At 33.9% G+C, this 25835-nt stretch overlaps 1 protein-coding gene across 6 annotated transcripts in view; it reads right to left on the bottom strand.

Moving 5' to 3' along the window:
• Nucleotides 1-25835, bottom strand: part of TBC1D5 (TBC1 domain family member 5) — a 550005-nt gene that overhangs the window by 197333 nt on the left and 326837 nt on the right. For all 6 annotated transcript variants that reach the window (XM_032332177.1, XM_032332146.1, XM_032332153.1 and 3 more), the window contains 4 exons: nt 20408-20496; nt 18843-18893; nt 18677-18746; nt 12767-12939 (listed from right to left, as the gene is read on the bottom strand). In XM_032332177.1, the coding sequence (XP_032188068.1) occupies nt 12767-12939; nt 18677-18746; nt 18843-18893; nt 20408-20496 (383 nt within the window). The remainder of the gene's footprint in view (nt 1-12766; nt 12940-18676; nt 18747-18842; nt 18894-20407; nt 20497-25835) is intronic.

Below are 25835 nucleotides of genomic sequence, written 5' to 3'. Positions count from 1 at the left end.
TTTAAAGATTTTATTTATTTATTTGACAGAGAGAGAGATCACAAGTAGGGATAGAGGCAGACAGAGAGGGGAAGCAGACCCCCCACTGAGCAGAGAGCCAGGTGTGGGGCTGGATCCCAGGACCCTGAGATCAGGATCTAAGCCAAAGGCAGAGGCTTAACCCACTGAGCCACCCAGATGCCCCAAGTACTAATAGTTTCTACAAAAGATTTTACACACATTAGGCAGAGCCCCTAGAGGTCAAGAAATAAAGGTAGATGTTTAAGTCTGGCCAGAGACCTATCAAAGACAAACAATATGACTGCTATAAGTGATACAAGTTAGGCTAATTACAAGGTATACTTAATAATGGAGTATGAGATCATACATGAATTGCCATATGGCAATAGGAAAGAGCTTATTAAGGGGCAATTAGCTGTTGATATTCAGTTTGCCTCTGGCTTACGTGGCAAAGAAGTGAAGAGTCAGAAAAACATTCGGAGACCCAGAAATAAAGAAGCCAGCTATGAGAAAAGAGGGAGAGAAACTGAACGTGAGACAGACATTAATAATGCCAAGATTTTTATCCACATTTAACTATTATTTCTCAGTATGTTCTGAAAATTTCCCCTTCATGCTTTAGACCTTACAGTGTTGATTTGAGGAAAAAATTATTTCCCTTCTAATCTCAACGTATTCTGCTGGCTGTCTAATAGACTCTGAGGCAATATAAGATTTACAGTTGTACCATTCTGTTGTTGAACTACAAGGCTTAAAGAAGACATTGCACTGCCCCACTGTGATTTAAAAACAACCCTGACAACATATTTCTGATGGAAGTTTTCTTTTTTTATGACCCTCATTAGATGGCATTTTATCTGTATAAAGTTTTGGGGGTAATATTTTTTTCCCCTGTACCCTTACATTCAGTTAAAGACATCACAACAATTATAAAGTCACAGTTTTATTGGGCTTCCTTTAGAGAATACTGATATAACCTGAAGATGATCCAGGTCAAGTTATTAGGATTGGGGTTGGCAAAGTGTTGTATTGTTTAAGATATATGACTGAAAGATAAGGATGACTTTTAGTTATCTGGAATAGTGCTGGGGTTGGGGGGTATGTTCTATCTGGAACTATTCTGACCTTATAGTCTTTAGCATATCAGTTATTTCTCAAGTGTCTACAGTATGCCTTGTGTTTCACTTTAATCCTTAATCAGAAATACAAATTTCAAAACTGAATTTAACCACATCCTTACACAAAATTTTGGAAAATATATTACACATTCATCTTGAGTAAATGACATATCTTAATAAATAAATACACCTTAAACGAGGTCTTAGTTACAGAGCTAAAAAGTTTGTGATTAAAAACTTCTCATATGTTGTATATTTTGGAAGCATTCTAACATTCACTATAAATACTTCTTTTTTTTTTTTATTAAACACTTATTTGAGAGAAAGAGAGAAGGAGATAGAGATGGGGGGAGGGGCAGAGGGAGAGAGAATCTCAAACAGACTCCCTGCTGAGCATGGAACCAAAGAGGGCCTCGATCTCAGGGCCCTGAGATTATGACCTGAGCCAAAATCAAGAGTCAGACGCTTAAATGACTGAGCTACCTAGGTGTCCCCACTGTAAATACTTCTTATTAGAAGCTAGATACAGACGTATCTCATTGTGAGTTTGGTTCTAGACTACTGCAATAAAGCAAGTCAAATTAATTCTTTGGTTTCCAGTGGTGCATATAAAAGTTGCGTGTATACTATAGTCTATTAAGCGTACATTAGCATTATGTCTAAAAAATGTATATATTTAAATAAAAAATACTTTATTGCTAAAAAAAATGGTAACTCATCTGAGCTTACATCAAGTCAAAAGTTTTTTGCTGATGGAGGGTCTTGCCTGAATGTTGATGGCTGCTGATGATCAGAAGGGATGGCTACTGAAGGTTAGGGTGGCTGGGGCAATTTCTTAACATAAGATAACAATGAATTCTGTGACACTGAATGACTTCACTTCCTTTCACAAATGATTTTTTTCTGTAGCATGATTTTTTCTGTTTGACAGCAATTTACCCACAGTAGAACTTCTTTCAAAGGTGGAGTCAAACCTCTCAAACCCTGCCACTGCTTTATCGACTGAGTTTATGTGGTATTCTAAATCTTTTGTTCTCATCCCAACAGTCTTCCCAGCATTTTCTCCAGGACTAGATTTCACCCCAAGAAACCACTTTCTTTGCTCATTCATAGGAAGTGACTCCTCATCTGTTAGTTTTAACATGAGATTGCAGCAGGTCAGTCCCATCTTCACGCTCCATTCTTAAGTCTAGTTCTCTTGATACTTCTACCACATCTGTAGTTACTTAGCCCCACTGAAGTTTTGAACCTTCAATTTGTAAAACAACACAATATCTGCAAAGTGCAATAAAGTCAAGCACAATAAAATGAGGTCTGCCTGTATTTTGGAAGCATTTAGAACCATTCAAATATATTAAATGAAAATGCCACCATTTGTTTTTTAGCTGTTTTCACTAGTCCAGTATATTTACCAAGCTCCAAAACACTAAGGGAAGAAGCCATTTAAGCGGAAGAAACTATGTGCAGAATTTCAAGAGAGAGAGAAAAAAAAATCCTGGTCTATGTTAAACACTACATTTCCAAATATATTAGTTACAGTCCTTTTAGCTACAATATGCCAGGACTTCATATTGGATCAGTTTCTTAAAGTTCATAAGCCCTACTGTATTTAAAAATTGTATGATAAATTCTGGACATAGTGACACAAATGACTGAAATTATATCCCCTGTATGTCAAAAAAGAAAAGAACCTAGAAACAAACAAAACTGAGTTACATGCCTCACTTGTCTCACTTGTATTGGGTTAAGTAAGAATACTGGGTGGTTAATTCTCAATCTTGGGTGTCAGGTCATTCTAAAGTAGTTCTGGATTCATAAGCAGAGAAATTCAAAGTTAGAACTGGATCAACACATCTTTCAGTGATTAATGGAACAAAAGAAGAAAATACACAGAAGATCTGAACAATATTATCAATATGAACATGACCCAAGACATTTATAGAACATTATCCTCAGTAACAGGAGAATAAATACTGTTCTTATGTGCACATAAGATAGATCATATTCATCAAAATAGATCATATCAAAACTAAAAAATGAGCTTTAACAAAATTTTAAAAAATCATGAAAAGTATATTCTTGAGCCATAATGGAACACGTAATAAATAACAAGAACAATAACAAAAAAGGATAATCCCCAAATATTTGGAAAATAAGTGAGACTTCTAAATAACCCATGGTATAAAAAAGAAGTCTTTAAAAGACTTTTAAAATATCCCGAGCTGAAGAAAAACGAAATGTACCATGGTCATTTCAGGGATGCAGCTAAAGCTCTGCTTAGAAAGAGACTTATAGTATGAAATTCTTCTATTATAAAAGTTAATTCTGAAATCATTAATCTGGGCTTCCACTTTCAGTAACTTAAAAGAGAAGAGCAAAATAAATCCAAAGTAGTCAGAAGGTAGGAACTTCTAAGGTAAGAGCTAAAACCAATGATAGTGAAACAGAAGGAAGAGAGAAATCAATCAAACCTAAAGCTGGTTCTTTGAAAACATTAATAAAGTTGATAAACTTCTATTCTATGCAGATAAGAGATAACATAAAAATTGTCCATAGCAGGAAAACACACATACACACTGATATATTAACTATAGACACTATAGAAATGAAAAGGATAATAAGGAAATAAAACTTTGTTCTCAGAAATTTGATTCCTTAGATGAAAAAGACAATTCCTTGAACAGCATAAGCTATTAAGTCACTAAAGAAATAAATGATATGAGTAGCCATATATGTACTAAAAAAGAATTCATAGTTAAAAACCTTTCAACAAGAAACACCAAACTAGAAGGTTTCACTGGAAAGTTCTATTAATTACAGTAGAAAAAAACAGGAATCAATGAAACAGAGAGTTTAGAAATAAACCACACAGATAATCAACTAATTTTTGACAAAAGTACTAAGGCAATTCAGTGCAGAGAGGGTCATCTTTCAACAATAATATTAGAATAAGTGAATAGCCATGTGCCAAAAATAAATAACCTTGACCTGCATCTCTCACACTATACAAAAATTAGCTCATGATGAATCATACATAAAATCATAAAACAATCAGAAGAAAATTAATACTTCTGACTTGGGTTAAGCGAAGGGCTCTTAGATATGACCCAAAATCAAGTTTGATAAAAAAAGTTAATAAACTGGATTTTAAAATGTTTAAATTAAATTAAAATTAAAATAAAAAATGTTTATTCTATGAAAGATACTTCAAAGAAAACAGAAGACACAGATTGGAAGATAATATTGTGAATCACAGATTTGACAACAGACACATATCTAGAGTATATAAAGAACTCTCAAAACATAGTACTAAGTAAAAAAACCCAATTTATAAGAAGGGCAAAAGCAAGCCATCTCAACTGACATTATTCTAACAATACTTTTTTGTTTTGAGGTAATTATTCATATGCAGTTGTAAGAAACAGTACAGAGAGAGTCCGTGATCCCTACTTCCCTTAACATCCTGTAAAACGAAACAGTATCTCAACCAGGATATACAACCACTGATACAGCCATAATATTGAAATATGCCATTACCAAAAGGATCTTTCCTATGTTCCTATATAGCCACACCCACTTTCTTCCTATCTTTTCTTGTCAGACAGTAAATTCATTGATCTTTTCAAGAAATCGATTTTTTTAAAAAAGATTTTATTTATTTATTTGAGAGAGAGACAGTGAGAGAGAACATGAGAGGCGAGAAGGTCAGAGGGAGAAGCAGACTCCCCATGGAGCGGAGAGCCCGATGCGGAACTTGATCCCGGGACTCCAGGACCGTGACCTGAGCTGAAGGCAGTTGCTCAACCAACTGAGCCACCCAGGCGCCCAAGAAATTGATTTTTGTTTCATTTTTCTTTAGTGTTGCACTGATTTTAATTATATTGGCTTCAATTTTTACCTTTATTCCTTCCTTCTGCTTGCTTTTGCCCTCCTTTTGCTCTTCTTTTTCTAGTTTCTTGAGGCAGAAGCTTAGATTATTACAATTTTGACTTTTCCTTTTTTCTAATGTAACCAGTTAGTGCAATAAACTTCCCACTTAGCTCTGCTTTAGCTGTGTCCCACAAATTCTGATACGTATTTTCACTTCACTCACTTAAGTGGAATTTTAAAATTTATCATGAGATTCCCTTTTCAATGCAGGGATTATTAGAAGGGTGCTGTTTAGTTTCTAAGCATTTGTAAAATTCCCCATCATCTTTCCATTATTTCTAACTTGATTCCATTGCGATCAAAGAACACACTCTATATGATTTCAATTCCATTAATTTTGCTGAGCTTTGTTTCCTGGCCTAGGATATAGTCTATCTTGGTATATGCTCTGTGAACACTTGAAAAGAATGTGTACTATACCATTATTGGATGAAGTTTTTCATAACCGTCACTCAGATTTTGTTGGATGATACTGTTGTTGAGTTCTTCTATACACTTGGCTATTTTCTATTAATTACTGACAGTCTCCAACTATAAACGTGGATTTGTCTAGCTCTCCTTTCAGTTCTGTCAGTTTCTGGTCTACGTATTTTGCAGCTCTGCTGTTTTGTGCGTGCACATTTGGGTGTACTGAGCATTTTATCACTAGGTAATGTCCTTTTTATTTCTGGTAATTTTCTGTGCTCTGAAATCTACTTTATTTGATATTAATATAGCCACTTCTGCTTTCTTTTGATTAATGTTTGCATAATACATCTTTTCCTAACCTTTTAATCTGCCCATATCATTATAGTTAAAGTGAATTTCTTGAAGATCATATACAGTTGGGTCATATTTTAAAATCGGCTAATCTCAATCTTTTAATTGTTTTACTTAGACCATTTACACCATCTCCACTGTGACAGTCAATCAGTAGAAAATGGAATCTGGAGAAGACTATTATTTGTGGAAGTGTGGAAAGAAAGACCAAATGAGTAGGGTTGCTGGAAGAGAAGGGTCAAAGCAGTATATATATATTTTTTTTCTTAAAAAAGAAACAAGCAAACAAGCAAAGAGGAAAAGGGTAAAAATACTGTAGGTGTAATACCTGATGACTCATGCTCATGAAGAAGAGTGAATAGTCAGTTCCAAAGTAGAAGGACAGAAAATAAGCTGAGGTTCAGGCTGCTGGCAAGGGAGAAAGCAGTTGAGATAGTCATTTCTGGTGGCATACATATTGGGCAGTCACTTGAGAACAAGAATAAAAGGATGGCCCAAGAGGGTAGCTGGATGCTTTAAAACGGTAGTGCCCCCAATCCACAATGTCTCCCACTCACACAAATACTACATAGCATTTTGGGTTATTATCAAATCACAGATGCTTTCTCAAAGGTATTTCTTTAAATTGCCCCTCCTCCGCTGCTATTATTAAATTCTTACCCAAGTGCAAAGCTCTCCTAACTGGTATCCTTGTTTCCAGTCTTGCCTCTCTCAAATACACAACAGTAATTTATTTTAAATGCCAATTACAACAATTCACTTCCTGCTTTATATTCTCATAAATCAGTAACATGTGGTAGATATTCTTTAGAATTTAATCTTTGTCCTTCTCCTCTCACTTTACTAGCAACTTCAATTAGCATCATATGGTATGTAGACTATCAAACTGGTAATGCCAAATCTCTCTCCAAAGCTCCAGAACCGGAACATTCAATTTTCTACTGGATATCCTGGTCCCTCAGATACTCCAAACTCAACATGTCCATAACTGAATTCCTCTTTTCTTTGACATTTCTTTCCCTATCATTCATTATCCTCGTGACTTTTTCCATCATTGCCCATGCTGTCCAAATTATATTTGATTTTTCCCTCCCCCTCACTCCCTTATTCAATTAGTTACAATTCCTGACAATTCTAGCAACTTGGTATTTTCCAAATTTTTCCATTTATCTCTATCCTCACTGCCATCATCTCTTTTGGCAAAGTTACTACTTTTATTTTTTTTTAAAGATTATTTATTTATTTGACAGAGAGAGAGAGAGAGAGATCACAAGTAGGCAGGGAGGCAGGCAGAGAGAGGAGGAAGCAGGCTCTCCGCAGAGCAGAGAGCCCAATGTGGGGCTCGATCCCAGGACTCTGGGATCATGACCTGAGCAGAAGGCAGAGGCTGTAACCCACTGAGCCACCCAGGCGCCCCCAAAGTTACTACTTTTTAAAGCAAATCACTACTATCCCATTCTTACCTGTATCCTTTCTATCTCTTACCAGTATGCAACTAGCACAGTCCTTCTAAATCACAAATACCAGAAAACCATTTACCACCCACTCCATCCTTACTGTAGAAGAAAGATCTAGACCAATGCTGTCCAATAGAATAACCACTAGCCACTATATGGCTGGCTACTGAGCACTTGAAATAGGTATATTCTGAATGAAGAAGCAAATATACAAATATACAATTTTAATTAATTAATTTAAACTTTATAGCTGCATCAAATAACTTATTATTCTTCCCCATAATTTTTAATCATGATAATTCTCCATAAAGAAGTGAAAAAAATTTTTTTTCAAAGGGAGTAATTCTGGGGTAATACTCAGTAGTATAAGACCAGGTATCACTGGACCTTATAGTCCTTCATTATGCTTTTTACATCTACTGTATAACATAACATTCACTGAAAAGAAAAGAATATTTCAATCATTAGCTGTGCTTAGAATAGAAAGCTGTTTGTTTAAACTGTTAAGACACAGAATTTTTAAGATGGGTAACTATACTGACTTTGATGGCTAAGAATGATTTTTCTTTTATCATATGTTTATATGTCATATATAGGTTTAACAGCTTAGAAGTCATACATAATTACACTGTAATATGTGTTAGAATATACTATATTTTAAAATATCACAAAATTTACAAGATTATTAATCAATAATGAAGAACCTTCCAATTAAATACTATAAACCACCACAGCAAAACAACTGCTAATCCAGAAAACAGGAAGTAAGGGAAATGGAAGATGTATAATAAACATTTGGGAGATATGAAATTTATCCCATGAGTGTTGTAAAGAGTTCATAATTTAAGAATGCCAAAGCCCAAGTGTGTTATGAGGGTCTTTCCTCAAAAGTGACATTAATTGCATATCCCACAGATGCTTATTATGTATTCTATTTATACCAAAGTATAAAATGTAGTTGAAAATATACAGGTTCAATATATTTAAGGGTGATAATAAAACACAGTTACTCTGGCCTAGCAAAAATTGTTCTTTTTAAAATTTAATTTTTGGTCTCTCTGTAAAACACTATTATGGTACTAAATGAAAATGGTATTCAATCTGTATATTTGAATCTCTTGTGATTAAGAGTCTTTAGGACTCAAACAAATACATACTCGGGGATGGAACTGTAACACTGTATTTTAGAGGCTTTTGCAAAAAATAACACGTAAGTGATGAAACACAGGACATTCTTATTCTCATACTAAAAATGAAAATGCCAAAAAAAGCAACTCTTGGGAATTACCTTGGAAAGTTGGAAATAACAGAGTCAAAGTTTACTTTGGATATTAGTCAGTATGCACTGATAGGCCCCTACAGAACTTAATATTTTATAAGTCTAATACCCATTGATAATTGGCAAACAAAAGACAATTCAAAATATTATTTGAATTAAAGCAAGAGAAACTTTGAAGTGCAACAGGAGTAATCTTTTATAAAGTTAAGGAAAAATAAGTATAAATTACCTTTAGAAAATGTTATTTTATAATATCACTTACATGGAATTGAACATTTAACTTCAAATTAATTTTGTTTAAACTAAACTGCAGGTTGATTGATTTAACATTTTATAAGAGAAAAACCAGCTATAATTATCCAGGGGATAATGTACTCAAGTACATAAAATAACAGCATTAATAAGCAAATTATTATATAATATACAAGATATCATAGGTAATTATTCCCATATTTCAAGATAAATATCATCAGTTTATTTAAAATTAAGATAAGCTAATTTGGAATGACTTTAGCCAATGTTAGTACAATTAATAATTTTACACTAATTAATTCTAATTTTGTTAAATAAATTTATTACCAAAATATAACAAATGTTTGTATATGGCATATCTGTCATATCAGGACACTTCCACATATAGTTGGAATAACCAGAACAAAACTATTTTTAAAAATGGAGTAATTACAAATCTTTCTCTTAGTGATAATTATAACTATATCATAATGCAGATTTTTTAAAAAGAATTATTTATTTTAGAGAGAAAGCAAGAGAGAGCCCATATGCATATGAGCAGGGAGAGGGGTAGAGGGAAAGAGAGAGAAACTCCAGCAGACTTCATACTCAGTGCAGAGACCGACTGGGGGGTTCCATCCCAAGACCCCGAAGTCATGACCTGAACCGAAAGCAAGAGTCAGATTCTTAACCAACTGAGTCACCCAGGAGCCTCTACAAAGCAGATTTTAATATACCATGCAACTGCTGAAGAGTGACTAGAATATGAAACCTGGAGTCAACAGGATTATAATTTCATTTTGCTATCACTTTCTTCACATGTAATAAAGACATATTTATGATTTTCTTCCCATTCTACACAAATTGTTAATACTGATAACACTTCCAACTGACACATCCATTACTGACATTTTAATCATATTGTTTTCTAATTTTGTTACAGTATTTTGGTATATAAGAAAATACTTGTTTGAAAATTTAAATTCTGTAAGAAAACAGCTGGAATACAAAAGCACATTTTAGATGGTGGAAGTTATGGATTCTGATGTCATCCTAAAGTGTAATTTTTACCAACTGAAAGTTGATTACTTTATATTTGTCCACTTGAGGATAAAGTACTCAAAATGCAAGCTTATTGTTTTTAAGTATTAATACTGAATGTCAGCCTAAATTACCAACTTTCTTCCAGCAGGAATGGATAGTAGCATCGGCAATTATTTAGATGAATATTACTTGTATGACATAAAACCAAGCACAATATTTCAATTCATTTTCATGAGGTACAAACATACAATTTTTTTTTAGATTTAAGAACAAAAAATTATTGTGACAAATTGCTGTAATCTGTTTCTATAGAAGTTTACTCTTCAGTTTCTACACTGTCTAGTTAGAAGCACTGGTCTAAAAGATAGCTGTTATGTTTCTACTTAAGTAGAAGCTCGAATGCTTTCGTGAAGAAAACACAAAAAGCCAGAGGTGGAAAGGTTCATGAAACACATACTACATCATATTCACAAAGCCATGACATCTTAATTGAGTAATGGTAATGCCAGATAATGATCAAAAAAGTACGGCTAAACATATCTTGAATGCTTACTACATACTGAGCACTATGATTTTTGCATATTATAACTGAATTCTCATCAGCACCCTAAGAAGTAGGTACCATTACATTTACTCCTCATTTCACATATGAAGAAACCAAGGATCAAAGTGGTTAAACAGATCTACTTCATTTCAAAGCCTATGCTTCTAACTGCTATTTCATATTATACTCATTTTTTTCTCTGGCCCCCAAAGACACTGAAAGTCATCAATAGGAAATATACAGATGAGTTGTACAACTGAAGGTAGCACAAAGACAAAGGAAAATTTGACCACATGTATCCCACAAATAGAAATAAAACAATCAGATTTAGTAAATGGAGTAAACTCCTTACACTATAGTAGAGACCAATTAAGAGAATGAATGAATTCTTCAAAGATGAAAAAAATGTATATTTTTAGTTAATGCAGAGGAGATTCTATACTAAAATAATGGGATAATTGAGTCAGCTATGGTTATTGAAAACTCTGGTATTATTAGTACTGCTGAAAAATAAAGTTGCAAGGATTAAGAGTGAGTATTTCATGGATCATAGAATTTTATCGGGAAGGTGCTGGTGGGATGTCAAAAAAGCCCTATGAATCATTATGATGAAAAGAAAGCTGATGGAAACTGATGTCTAAAAAGGAAACTGGAACACAGTGGTTTATAAATCATCTTACCTGAGTCCATACCACCACCACTGCAATGTAAAGCACCAGCTCAAAGAGGTAATAAATAAAGCATTTCAAAGAAATGATAAATATGTCCAACATTAATTTCTTTCTCCAGTATTTAAGAACAATATCTAGAGTTTAGTAAACAATTTTTGAGGGTGTAGAATGGGCTTTTCTATTTGAATAAATCATTTCTTTGAGTGCACAAGGGAGAGGAATACAGACTTCATCTCCTGACCTTGCCCTATCTGTTTTAAAGTAAATTTTTATAACTATAATCACAAACACATTAGCCAGACTTTTAAGTGTAAATGATGATTCATTAATAATTGCAGTACTGCCCAATACCCATGTTACCCACAATTTTTTCATTTCCAGTAGGAATGATGAAGCTGCTCTCAATGATGAAGTCAAGCTTAAGTCACAGAAATGAAAATAAGCACCATTAAAACCGAAAAGCAAGCATCTTTACTCACAGTTCAGGGCTTCCAAAGAAGATAGAAAGTTATAATTAGTGAAAGACTCTTTCACATGAGAACATAAAGAAAACACTCACTGATTTTCTTTTCTTTGGGCTAAATAAATAGCCTCTGCTCTGGTCTGAAACCTTTGACTTGTTTGAAATTCTCAAATAATGAATTCATATTTACTGAGCATCTATTATATATATCTTAATAATATCTTCTTAGTTTTCCATGTTCTAGCTGAGGGATGAAATTGCAGAAAATATCTACCAAGGAACTGCCCAGCACTAGCTATAAATGTTCTACTGCTTCAATATAAAGGATCCTTTTAATATCTGTAGTGCTACACAATTAATTCATATTATTTAAAACTGTAATTTTTCTTTTTTTTTTTTTAAAGATTTTATTTATTTATTTGACAGAGAGAAATCACAAGTAGACTGAGAGGCAGGCAGAGAGAGAGAGAGGGAAGCAGGCTCCCCGCTGAGCAGAGAGCCCGATGCGGGACTCGATCGCAGGACCCTGAGATCATGACCTGAGCCGAAGGCAGCGGCTTAACCCACTGAGCCACCCAGGTGCCCCAAAACTGTAATCTTTCTAATTTTCCTACCCACCCTATTAAGCCACTGAATTAGTACACATACAAACAGACACACATATCTGAGGAGTGATTGGCTCCCTTTTCTTCTGCTACAGTATGTTATAGAAGTTACATGGCTGAAGATGACTACCATGTTATGTTCACTATGAGGGACATTTATCTTACTTTTAGAAATGCACTTCCCCCAAAAATGGAAAGAACATGAATATCCTACAGGTTTGTTTAGGTTTGAGGCTGGTTTCATGTGTGTATGATCTGTGTGACCCTGAACTTCTTAGAAAGCTTGGCTTACTGATCTGCTGCTGTCATCTTGAAATTCTTGCTGATTTTTTTTTTTACAGGGGACATTCATTTTTATTTTGTGCTGGGCTCTGCAGATTACAGAGCCAATCCCACCTGAATCTGAATTATGACTTCACTATTTAATATGTCTAAATACAGAGTTAGGCTTAGTTTCTTCCCCTGTACAACACTCAATTAACAGGATTGGTTTGAGTATGAGACGAAATATGGTATGTGAAAATAGTAACACAGAGCCTGGCACATAAGGCATATGAAATGAAATGGAGGTGAAACCGTTCTGGTCTTACTTCTGTGGATCTGAGACATACAGAAACCACCAAGTCATAATTAGATACAGCTGAAACTTAAACTTCGGTACTTACAACCCATATATCTGTGGTGCGATTTCCAGCCTGTTCAAGTGCATATAAAGCTCAATATCATGCTTCTTCAGTAGATGATCCTGGATCTGGTTGACTTTAGTAACAATAGCAATTGTTGGCCCCAAATCCTGTGGTCTAGCAAAGGGAATGGGAGTCATCAGTGTTTCTTTCCCCTAAAAAGAAAAAAGTGGAGCATGTGTTATTTCAATATGAAATGAACAAATATGTGGACATCATTCTTCAATAACCAGTAACTACATTAATCATCTCATGACGAATGCTTAAATTGTGGAATCATATGCTGATTGTCATACAGATGATTGTGCTCATAAAATGAAGGCCAGAAACTGTCTTCTGAAATATTTCCTACCTTATTCCCTTGACCAGTTTCTCTGGTGACATTAAGTATTTCAAGATAATTTTTGCTAGAGGTTGTGGTAGCTGCTATTCTACTTGTCTATAGTTAGTTGGTCTAATTAGCCATGGGACCTAAATGGAATGACTCTGGTAAGATATTTCTTGTGATATAAAATCTAAACATGAAAAACAAGAAATGAAAACTGTTTTACTTTGAGCTCTCAAAACTATAAAAAAAAAAAAGGCAGGAAATAAAGCAAAGTATTAGAAAAGAAGATATTTTCTGTCCTTTGATCAATTTAAATGGCTGAGTAGGAAGATTTTTAAACTCCCCAGACCAAAAGTAAAGCTGAATTTAAAAACAAAACAAAACAAAACACTACATAGGCTAACTACAACTCTCCCTCCTCCCCTTCCAAATCCCACATTAAGAAAGATGTACCTGTACTGCTTGTAATGCTTTAATGTAAACTTCAACCACCATCTCAAGTCTGACGATTTCCCCTAATATGATGTCTAAACTTTCTTTTTTTCCCCCAAGATTTTATTTTTTTACTTATCAGAGAGAGGGGGAGGTAAGAGGGAGAGACCGAGAAGAACAAACAGGGGGAGCAGCAGCGAGAGAGAAGCAAGCTCTCTGCTGAGCAAGGAGCCCAGGGACTCCATCTCAGTACCCCAAGGTCATGACCTGAGCCGAAGGCAGACACTTAACTGACTGAGATACCCAGGCGTCCCTATGTCTAACCTTTCTTATGTTGAGTCCTCAAATTCTACCTCTTTCCAGTCTTGAGATTTATAGCATCATTCTCTGATGACTGTCTGCCACTCCCTCACTCAACTGCTCTAGCTCAAATTTTTGTTTCTGCTTTGCAAATGCTGCTTTTTCATAGAGGTCTGATCCTAGTTTAATTCTCTATTGCATGTGATTCCCTGAGTGATCTTACTCATACACAGTACTTCAACCAACACCCATTTTCCAAAGACTTCCAAATCTATATTCATGACCTAGAACCTTCCTGGGTTCCCTCTCATACATTCGTACGTTGGCAAGGAATCCTGGGTTACAAAAGGGTCTCCAATTCAGCAGACCCACTACTGAGCTTATCACCTTCTGCTCAAAAACATGTTCATCCTTTCCCCATGCCAACCTCAACCCATTCTCCAATAACAACACATACACTTTGCCAATTTTACCTCCTCAGAACCACTCAGGAGACTCTTACTATGTCTTCTCTCCTACAGCTCTACTGCTATAAACTGATTTGGGGTCCTAATCATTTCTTTCCTAACTGGTCTCACTGCCCTTAATTCAGTCTGCTTTTAAATCTAGCTTCCAAAATGCCTGGTGATTCATCTAAAACAGATATTAAATTACGCCCAGTTGCCCTCTTTAAAACTTTTCAATAGCTTCTACAGGAAAAACAAAAACAAAAGAAAAAAAATTTTTTTTTAAGATTTTATTTATTTATTTGACAGAGATCACAAGTAGGCAGAGAGGCAGGCAGACAGGCAGGTAGAGAGATGAGGAAGTAGGCTCCCTGCTGAGCAGAGAGCCAGATGTGGGGCTTGATCCCAGGATCCTGGGATCATGACCTGAGCTAGCAGAGGCTTTAACCCACTGAGCCACCCAGGCACCCCAACAAAAGACAAATTCTTGAGCTAGGTCTATAAGGTCTTTCATTATCTGGTTGGTCTCTACTCTTACTGTGCTTCCAGAGATCCTAGGGATGCCATTCTTTAACTTGAAATAGCCCCTCCCCAGTGTTTCCATAGAGGAGCTTCCCAGTGATCTTAAAGATCTGGCTTAACTGTCAGGTCCTATTTCATCATCTTCTTCTTTACTACTACAGTACCTGTTTCTACTTCTCTGGTTCCTAAACCATGAGATCTCTAAAAGGAACATCATCTTATCATCACTGGACCACATTCAGGGGCACGAAATAAAGAAAGTAAAGCTCTTGCCATTGTAGTCTGGAGAGGAAGACTATACAGAAAAAAATGTAGAAATCCACATAAGATCAATGACTAATCAGGCTCATAGAAAGAAAGAGGAGAGGAGGGGCATGTGTTAGGATTAGGAAAACTTTGCTGGAAGAGGTTCCATCTATCTTTCCAGGATACAAAGTCTTAAAAAGAGACGTAGTCCTTAGTACTTGCTACAGTGTCTACACCAGCATCTTCAGGTCTGAGGAATGTAAAACCATACTGATTTTTCTATGGCTCAATTAGTTTCTGCTAATTTGTATAGATAGGAGAAAAAGATACCTCTGTGTTGTGGTCATTTATTATAAAACTAGTAAAACCAGGATACCATTTTCTGGTTTTATTGTATCAAGTATTCTCTTCAAATGACAGGATGCTGTAATTTAAAAAAAATAATTAATTCTTGCTCAAATTTTTTCCTACTGGTATTAAATTAAAATAATTTGGGAGAGTTCATGTTAACTGTAAGACACCATTCACATTCAAGAGACAGTGTTTACTCTGAAGCCAACTTTCCTTTAAAAATGAACAACTCAACTTTTTGCTTATTTTAGTTATGTAGTTTTTCTTTAACTGAAGAAGGTTGTGTGGCTGAATACCATACTCGGTGGGATGAAGGCACTGAGCTCAGGTAGGGTTTCTAACAACCATATGGGAAACAGATCACTATACCTAGTCATTTTCTAAGGGTCTTGAATAAACACACTTCTGTAGAGATACAATCCCTGGCTTTGGAGAGACCTAATCCTAAATCAGCCCGTTAAAACGGTTTAATTTAATGAAAAATCATGTAATCCATTTCCAGGTTGAAGAGAATGAGTTGTCACTAAATCAACACCCTATGTGGTTCATTTATCAAATACTGAATGGAGACTCATGTGTAGCTTAAGAACTACAGACTTACATAAACTGTAGTTTGAAAAGATTTCCCCTGTGCTCAGAATACTTACAATAAAATTGCTTAAATTTAAGAAACTCACAAGTAAGGCTCATGATCATTTAAATGGTAAACAGCTTATCTAACGATGAAACCAAAAGAGAAAATTTTAAAGTTAATATAAGATATTCCTTATCTTCAGGATTTATCATCATAAAAATGCTATTTGCATTTAACAAATATTATCATATGGGATAGCTACAAGTACCAATAAAACTAGCAATCTTCCTAACCATTTATTAAGTGGTACTCAAAATGTACTCTACAGGTTAGTGCCAGTCCACAAACTGTTACAAGGATTCAGCGAGATAATTCCAAAACCATTATGTAAAGCAACACACTGCTTTCTTCATGAAGAAAGTCTTATTATGGGAAGAGTGTCTGCTGACCTAGGCAGCACGCACAGTGATGGAACTGAATTGTCAGGGGAACTACAAGAACCTAAAGAGAGTAGTATATTCATTTCTCAAACTTCTTTTAAGAAAGGTGATAGAATCAAGACATAGAATAAAAAGAGGAGGATGAAAGAGGGATTCACTACATATGCTTTATAGAAATGTATTATTCATTGATATATGTAGGTAACATAAATGCTCAGAGGTCACATCTATGTGTTTTTTCTTGACAAAATGAAGAAATATCCTTTTTTATGCTGTCTTAACCATTTTCACGAACTTGACTCAGTGATATCAACATGAATGGGTAAAACTGAAAAGTAGTAATGCTCACATCTTTATCATTTGCTTTTGTAGATACAGTGATTCAGTTATAAAATACAAAATGACCACTGAATAAAACGATCATGTTTTTATTTAAATGTATTCAAATACTTTTTGCTCAAAATTTTGGTTTTTCACATAAGTCCATGACTTCATCAAATCTCCTATCAAGAACAAATATAAAGTAATTGTTCTAAAAAGTAATTGTTCTAAAAGTCACCTCTAATAACCCTTACTAAATGTAACATGTTGATATATTACTAAAGACTTTATCACCTAGGTTGAAGATCAGCAAATTTTCTCTGTAAAGGCCAGAGAGTAAATATTTTAGGCTTCATAGGTCATATAGTTTGTGCTGCAACTAGTTAACTTTGTAATGAACCATTACAATGAGCAAGCAGCGACAGACAATAAGGAAACAAACAGGCATGGCTATTTCCCAACAAAACTTTTTTATGAACATGGAAATTTGAATTCCATAGAATTTTCATATGCCACAAATATTATTCTTCTTTTCATAGTTTTTCAGCCATTTAATAATGTAAAAGCCATGCTTAATTCCCAAGCTGTATAAAAACAGCTGGCAGGCCAAATTGGCCTGCAGGCAGTAGTTTGCCCTGATCTAGACCAAAGGCATAAAGCACATTAGTTATCCATTTCATTTTTTAAGAGATGGAATAAAGTGACAGAATAATATATGGTTTCTAAGCAGAATGCAATCAGTTGTACCAATATAAAATAAATTAATCATATAGAAAAAATATACCAAAAACTCTTAATGACATCCCTTGCCAGAATAATTGGCATTTTTCTAATACTGTATAATGATAATGAAAACACCATATGACCTCTAAGTTAGCATATATGTTTGTTTAAAATGTCAGTTAACTCAGCAATTCCACTCCTAGAGAAATGCCAAGAGCCTTGAAAATATACGTAGACATGAAGTTTATACACAAATGTTCACAGCAACATTATTCTTAATAACCAAAAAGTGAAAAAACCCAAATGTCCATCAACTGATGTATTGATAAACAAAATGTGGTATATCCACACGGTGAAATATTATTTGGTCACGAAAAGTAGTGAAGTACTGATGCATGCTACAACAAGTATGAATACCAAAAACATCATGCTAAGTGAAAGGAGTCAATCACAGAAGGCAACACATTATATGGTTCCATTCATAGGAAATGTTCCGAATAGGCATGTTCATAGAAAGCAGAAGTACATTAGTAACGCCAGTGACTCTGGGAAATGGAGCAAATGCAGAGTGACAGCTAATGAGTATGAGATTTCCTTTTGGGGTGATGAAAATATTTCTCAATCAGATAATAGGGACATCTGCATAATCTTGTGAATATACTAAAAACGACTAAATTATACACTTTAAAGGTGAATGGTATGGCATATCAATTATAACACATAATAAAAATTACAGTTAAAAAGAGTAAGAGAGAGTAAATGATAAATGATGGTATTGAAACTAAATTGTGTAAATTCAATAGTGATGTATTAGTAAAAATAAGATAGCCTATTTCATACAGAGTTTGTCTATGCACTTCAGTAACAAAATGTCTATCAACTCACACATGTAGCAACAGATCAGGCAGATAAATGTACTTGTCATTCAAAATTTGTAATAATATTTCAAGTCAGAAGCTCTATTGCACAGATAATATACATATAAAATAAAATACATATAAAATAAAATTCCCATTTATGTGAAATTTTTTATTTTACCTTTATATACCTGCCAATATTATTAGCAATATGGCTTAGATCCCCCATTCAATCTTATTCCATAGATTTTTAAATTTGGGGTTTTTTTAATAGTAATAATGAAATGTTCCTACTTATTAAAATCATTTGTTCCCTCAAATATATTGAAAAGATCTGTACGGAAACACTTACCTTTTGACCATCATGCTCAAAAGTAGAAAACCAAGGTTCAGCAGTTTCCATAAGCTGTGAGAACATTGCACTAAAAATCAGAAAAATAATACAGTATTAACGTTAAACCCTCACTGAAATAGAGATGGTATAAAAAATAAGAATAATAGAAAGTTTTGGTACTTACTAGGCATCATGTTCCAGAAACTCAGGGTTCAAAAGAGTTTTCATTTCCTCACTTAAAAAAAGCAATACAAATAGTCAAAATGTATAATTTTTTAGTAGAAGGAGATATAGAAGTTGCCTTATTCTATACTCATACGCCAACTTTCATACAGTGTGCAAATAAAAAATCATCCCTTCTAAATAAAAAAGCAATTTCATTAATAAATGAAATCCTTTCTTTCTATAAAGATCAAAAACAAATTAGGAGCCTTGTCTGTACCACAATGAACTAACTATCTAATTACTCCAAATAACCACTACAAAATGTGACAATATATTCCTTGAATGTGCCTGACCTAGAATAAATTGATTATGCCACAATCTGCGACTTGTTTTCCAAAACAAAACAAAACAAAACAAAACACTTATTTACTGGTCATATATATCCTATCAGAATATTATTTTCTTTCAATGGCTTCCATTTTTATTGTATTTTAACATCCATTAATTAGCGATAATACCTCTTTCAAATCTATTTTAGTGTTGCTTTTACCTTTCAACAGCTTGAAACTGCCAAAACAGCAGGTCCAACTTATTTAAAAGCAATTTTCAATTATCTATACTTTCCTGTGAAGCATATTGTACACACATGCTTTTAAAAAGATAAAACTGGCATGAAAACAGGATCCCAAGACTAACTTCATCCTTACCATACTTTAGAATAACTGAAGAAAGGATAATTAAGACATGGTTACTCTAGTCAAATGCACAAACTCATATTTGTATAATTAGAGAAACTCGAGAGAAACTAGAAAATACTAATCTATAATATAGTAAACAAGGGCTAATTTAACAAAGGCTCTAATTTATGCTCAGCAAAATGGATGGCTATATTTGATTAATAATTGTAGAGATAAATACAAAAAATGTTATGTGTTAATTTTTTATGTTCTGCACATAGAACGGTTAACCTATGGAATACTTTTGACAAAGTTTTATCATCTCACAGTCTCTAGTCCCAAGATACTGGCTGGCTGCCTCTCTGGGCCCTCAGTTACTGCATCTAAAGTGGAAATAAATTCTAAAAATTAGCCTAAGTTAAATATAATTACTAAAGTTACTTGCTGTAAAGAATAAATTAATGTATCTTAAAACATGACAAGTTATTTTTGTTTATTTACAAGACGGGGGTTCATGACCTGAACTCAGTGAAACCTCGTGAGGAGAAAGGATCTCACAGACAAGGTTTTCATACAGCCAACAGTGAAAGAATCATTAGAGGATGGTATATATGAATATCATCAATCATTAGCTCTTTGCCATCTTAACAAAAATTTCCTCTTCTTGATCCATTAGTTATATACCTTCCTTTGCCACAGATCTAAGATTTTCAAAGTCATTTATGATTCTAAATTTGTCCCATAGCTGAACCAGGACTACAACTATTATGTGGAGTAAACAATCAGCCACATGAAACACAACCAAATGTTTATAATTTACAAAAGTACCTTCAATATAAAAGATTCTGAGGTTAAAATGATTACAGCAAGGCTGAAAAAAAGAGAAGGAGCCCAAATAAAAACTTGCCTTGGTTGGGCAGACTCACTGGCATGAAGAAAAGCTTGGTGGTCGCAGTGGAGGATAAAGACTATAGGCGCTAACAGCTCGTGCATTCCCTGAAACATACGAGCAGGAGAAATGAGAGGGGGAGGATGCTGAGGGTCCATCAGTGGACAAACTAGGCTCAGTTAAATGCTTCTTCAACTGATCCTCACCACCAACATTTCCATATTTCATTGAAATGCATAAAATGAAAAGCTACAAAATGAGATTTTATTTACTTTTAGAATCTGATTCCAATTCAACCACAGCACAAATTCTTCTTTAAAACATGGAGAGCAGTTCTCTTTTAAATGACACAACAAACAATAAATTGGCATGGTAGACAACCTTGCACCTGTCAGTTGCTTCACGATCTGTACTCATAAATATGAATTTCATTTATGCAAATTATAATCATGAGCTACAGTGTAAAGATCTGCAGTAAGAAGGGCAACTAAGAACTGTAGACCTAAGGAAATTACATCCAATGTTTTCATTATATAATGGCTCAAAATTAGGATGTCTGTAGATTTAGGAAGAGCTGAAGTCAGCTAGCTGGAAATGTTGGATAATAAAAGAAACAATCTTTAGCAGGTATAACAGCAAACAGTTTTCAAAGTACGATTTCAACATCTTTAATCTGAAAACTACCATAGTTTTTTTTTTTCCCTGTCTACTTCAACTATAAGGTTACTGTTCAATTTATTTAGTGAATTCACCAATTATATATTTTTTCCTTATACTGGTGCTCACCTGTGGATTATATGAATGAGCACAGAAGCAAAAAACTACATTGGTTACTAAGTTGTCTCTACAAAAATATTATAAAAATTCATTATTTATCCATTATTGTAGAGAATAAGGCATTCCACATTAGTAATCTGCCTTGTTAACTACAAGATTTTTTACCCCTTAAGCATCAGAAAACGTGTTTTAGCAAGTTAAAAATAGATTATAATCTTTTCTGCCTCTTAAAGTAAGTAAATTATATTCTCCTTTTGCTTAATAACTATGGATGATTTTTAATTTTAAAAAAACAATACAAAACACCACCTTAATAAGAAATTAAAAAAAATATGAAAGCAAAGACAAGACAGAGTTTCATGGGTGGAAGTAGTGACTTCCCATGATGGAAGGGCAGACACACAACTTTCTGTACATTCTAGAAGTACCATGCCATTCTTAAAAGCTAGTGATCATCACAAAATAATATCAAAGTAAACTCCATCAGAGTTCATTTGTAAGTTACCACTAGACTTGAATTAGGACTCACTGACATTTGTATAAAATAATTTGTGACACACCGTCAGCTTTCTGGTGATTAAGACAAATTACCGTACACCACTTCAATCTTTTTAAGTAACCATTTCCTTATTAAACAAACTTTGAGAGGACTATTTGACTATCCCTTAGAGGAACACGGTAGAGACACAGAAAAAAATGGAACTAAGTGCTAAGTATGCTTTAAAATCATCATGAGGTATTTATTCTCCTGGAATAATCTCTAATTATTCCAAAAACCAAGTGCCATAATTTGATGATCAAAGTAATAGCAAACTGCTGTAAGAATTACTATAGATACAGAAAAGAAAAAAAAAAGACAAGGAGAAAGAAAGGAAGAAATGGGAGGGAGAAGGAAGGAAGGACAGGCTGATCAAAAGAAAGAAATATTAAAAACTAAATTAAAAATTAGAATCTTTGTGGTAATCTTTTTGCCTTTTTCTATGACTTCCTCAGGATAAAGTCCCTAGAAGGAGAATTTCTGGGTCAATGAGTAAAGAAGCTGGTTCAAGTTTCTTATATATACAATTAGGCTGCCCTTCAGAAAGGATTCCCTCACTTTAGGGCATAAAAATTGCCACTTCACACATCTTAACTTACACTGTTTTGTTTTGTTTATGTTTTTTGAAATCTTATAAAACTTCATAATCAAACAGTTATTTTACCCTATTTAAATGCTAGTGAGACTGACAAAAAATTTTATTGGCCATTATCATTTAATGAATTGCCCATTTTCTCCTAATGAAGAGTTCCCTTTTTCCTGATAATTTGTTACAGTTCTTCACCAATTCAGGATATTAACCTGTAGTCATTTTTGTTATACCATCCCACGTTTATCATTTGTTTTTTAATTGTGAGATCCTATGTCATCATGAAGCTCCATACTTCAAAACTATCAGATCAATACATCATCCTTCATGGTTTCCTATTTTCATGCCTGAAAATGCCTTCCTTATATGGAGATTAGGTGAGTACATAGTTTTCTTTATTATAGCTAATTCTTAACTGATCTGGCATTTAGTTTTGTCCTGAAGAATAAACTTGTATTTCTCTCTGCACAAGAGTTCAACTAATTATTGAATAATCCATCTTCTCCTAAGAGTTTTGAGATGTTGTCTTTACCATATACTGAATAGTTGGTGCTCGTTTTTTCTCGGCTTTTATTGGTATTCCATTGGTTTGTACATTCTTTTTAAAATTATTTTTATTATTTTAAAATTATTAAAATTATTTTAATTATTTTTTTATTATGTTATGTTAGTCACCATACAACACATCATTAGTTTTTGATGTAGTGTTCCAAGATTCATTGCTTACATATAACACCTGGGGCTCCATGCAATACGTGGTTCGTACATTCTTAACAAGAACTTCACTACTTTAATGACTTCAACTGTAAAATATTCTATTCTTCCATATTTTCTATTCTTTTTCTCAAAATTATCTTGCCTGTCCTAATTTAATTAGAAGGTAAACTTTAGTGTCATTTAAATAAAAGGCTAATCAAAATACTGCAATTTTATTGGCACTGCATTAAAATTAACTTGAAGAAAATAGATAGTTTAAAGAATAACAGATTTTCCAACCCAAGAGTTTGTAAACTGCTAAGTTTTTACTAGGATTTTGCTGTTGATGTGGCGGTGATCTCATTTGGTCTTTTCCTCCTCTATGTAATTTTCTAACTAATGGCTGCTTTAATAAGAATCAGTACTTGCCTAAATGCATCTTCCCACCCTCTTTAAGTTTTCTCTTCCCTCTAGTTTCTGCAATACTCTCTCCAGATTCTCATTTGCTCATGCATCACTCATCTTCAACTTCCTATGTCAAAAATTATTAACTACCTATGACAATGCTGAGAACACAAAAGTGAATGAAGTGAGCAAGTTTCTAACCATTATGGAGCTTTCGGTCTAGAGAGCAAGACACACAATGAAATGAGCACAGAAGTGACTAGAAACTGTGATAAGTTTTTAGAATTAGAAACTGTGATATGTTTTTATTTGTAGATTTAAAAAAAATCCAGTTCCTACTACAGGTTCAGCACATAGAAGGTACTCACTCCATGGTGACTGATTAAACATCTACCTCTCCATATAGCAATGTACTGGTAAATGTTGAACTACAATATGAAAAATGAAATAGAATAACATTAAATCATATTTCAAATCAATAAATAAGGGTGCTCTTTGTATAATGAAAATTAAGAGTCCCCTGAATATCATTAAGACAACCTTTTTTACAAATTCACTGTTGACTTCCAACTAAACTGGAGACATTTCCTCAATTAGACTTGGAAGAGATTGTTAGTTTGACTCTTAATTCTAGACTAGCAAAACCTGATTAATAATTACAAATGGCAAGTGTATGAACATCTTTATAGGAAAAGAGAACCATTTAGAAAGAATGATCAGAAATTCAATATGCTGTAAATTCGACAAAGCAAAATAAAACATAATAGATTGCCAGTATACTTATTGGTTCCCAAAATGTATATTTTGCTTGCATCTACACCATCAGCATTTCTGCTTGCTTAAAGCCTTTATCCCTGCTGGATCGTTAGTAGTCACTGCACTCCAAACTCATGCCAGTTGAAAATAAAGGTAACGAAGTTTTCTTCATCAACAGCCTGTAGGCTCACAAAATTGAACCTGTTCTTTTATCTGCCTGTGTTCATTTAGCCCACCAAGCAGTCTTTATTAAAGCTGAGGCATCAGGCAGTCAAAGTTCATTAATACCATTTATATAATCTCTGCAGTTTCAATTAACTCAGCAAGACATTCTACTACATGATAACAGTCTCATTAATTCAATAAAATCCCATAACTATTAACAATATGGTCGATGTTAAACGGGGTGTCACCTAGTACAAAATAATAGCTTTAACAGCTTGTGATGAAACTCAAGGTTTTTTTTTCTTAAATTTGATCTGGCTAAATATTCAGTCCTTCTTTAGCAAGGTATTATTTCTATGTAAAGAATCTATAGGATTTTAAACATGTACAGGGAGTAATTAAGTCTTATTAAGGGACTCCCAAGAGTATCTTAATGATACTTTCTTATTCAGTAATTGACTTTGTCTAAATTATCAAGAATCTGACCTTCCCTATTCCTGCCTAGTCTTCCTTACAAATGCAGAGGCCCACACACATCACTTATGTTTGAGTGCAGTTATTATGTTTTTATTCCTTGTCTGTGGAATTTGTTTCCATTATTATAACACTTCCTTAATTGACTTTTTTCTTTCTCTAAAGAAGAATGTGTAACTTGGGATAATTTTATTCTGACTTGGTTTGCTATCACTAAATCTTTTACTGTGAGGTATTTTCAAATATTGGAAAGAAGAAAGGACACAACGAAGAGATAAGCTTGATGACAGAAGCCAACACAATGAGGAGAGAACAGAAAAACAGAAAGGAGTCTGAACTACTGGAATAACTAATGCTGCAGAACCATTTTGCCTCTAGACTTCTTGCAAAGTGTGTTAACAACATCTTTTGAGTTGAAGTCATTCTGAATGGGATTTTCTGTTATTTGCTTCCCAAAGTCCTACACTGATATTTAGTTTCTCCCAGTCTTCTTTTTGGTTTCTTTGTTTTGGGTCTTTGAACTTTTTATCTGACTTCTGGAGAGTCTATCTGGCTTGGAAAGGTCTTTCCAATCCTGCGATTATAAACAATTCCCCAACATTTTTTACAATATTTCATTTAAAAATTTCAGTTTTCATACTTATATCTTTATGTCACCTGGAATTTATTCTTCAATAAACATATAATTTAATCTTTTTTCTAGATGGAAAATCAAACATGGCAAGTCAATATCCTTTTCTCCCATTAAAGGAAAATATCCTATCTTATCATATTAAGAATTCATATACAACTAGACCTGTTCTTAGTTTGTTCCACTGATCCATGTTGATTCCCATACAAATGTCATATTAGCTTGATCACAGAATGTTTACAAAGTTTTCATACCTCCCTTTGCCATTCTCCCCTTGCCTTACATTCTGTAGCAACTCTAAAATATTTAATAATGATAATAATAGTAAATCCACCATAAATACCAATAAGAACACTTAATGATCACTATGTGTTTTTAACTCTACAAAGCCAATATTATTATTGTCCTCCTCTTA

Source organism: Mustela erminea, chromosome 1 (assembly GCF_009829155.1).
Source record: "Mustela erminea isolate mMusErm1 chromosome 1, mMusErm1.Pri, whole genome shotgun sequence".
In the NCBI taxonomy this organism is placed as follows: Eukaryota; Metazoa; Chordata; class Mammalia; order Carnivora; family Mustelidae; genus Mustela; species Mustela erminea.
Note: the sequence above shows the minus strand (reverse complement) of the source record. Positions and strands in the feature narration are given on the sequence as shown.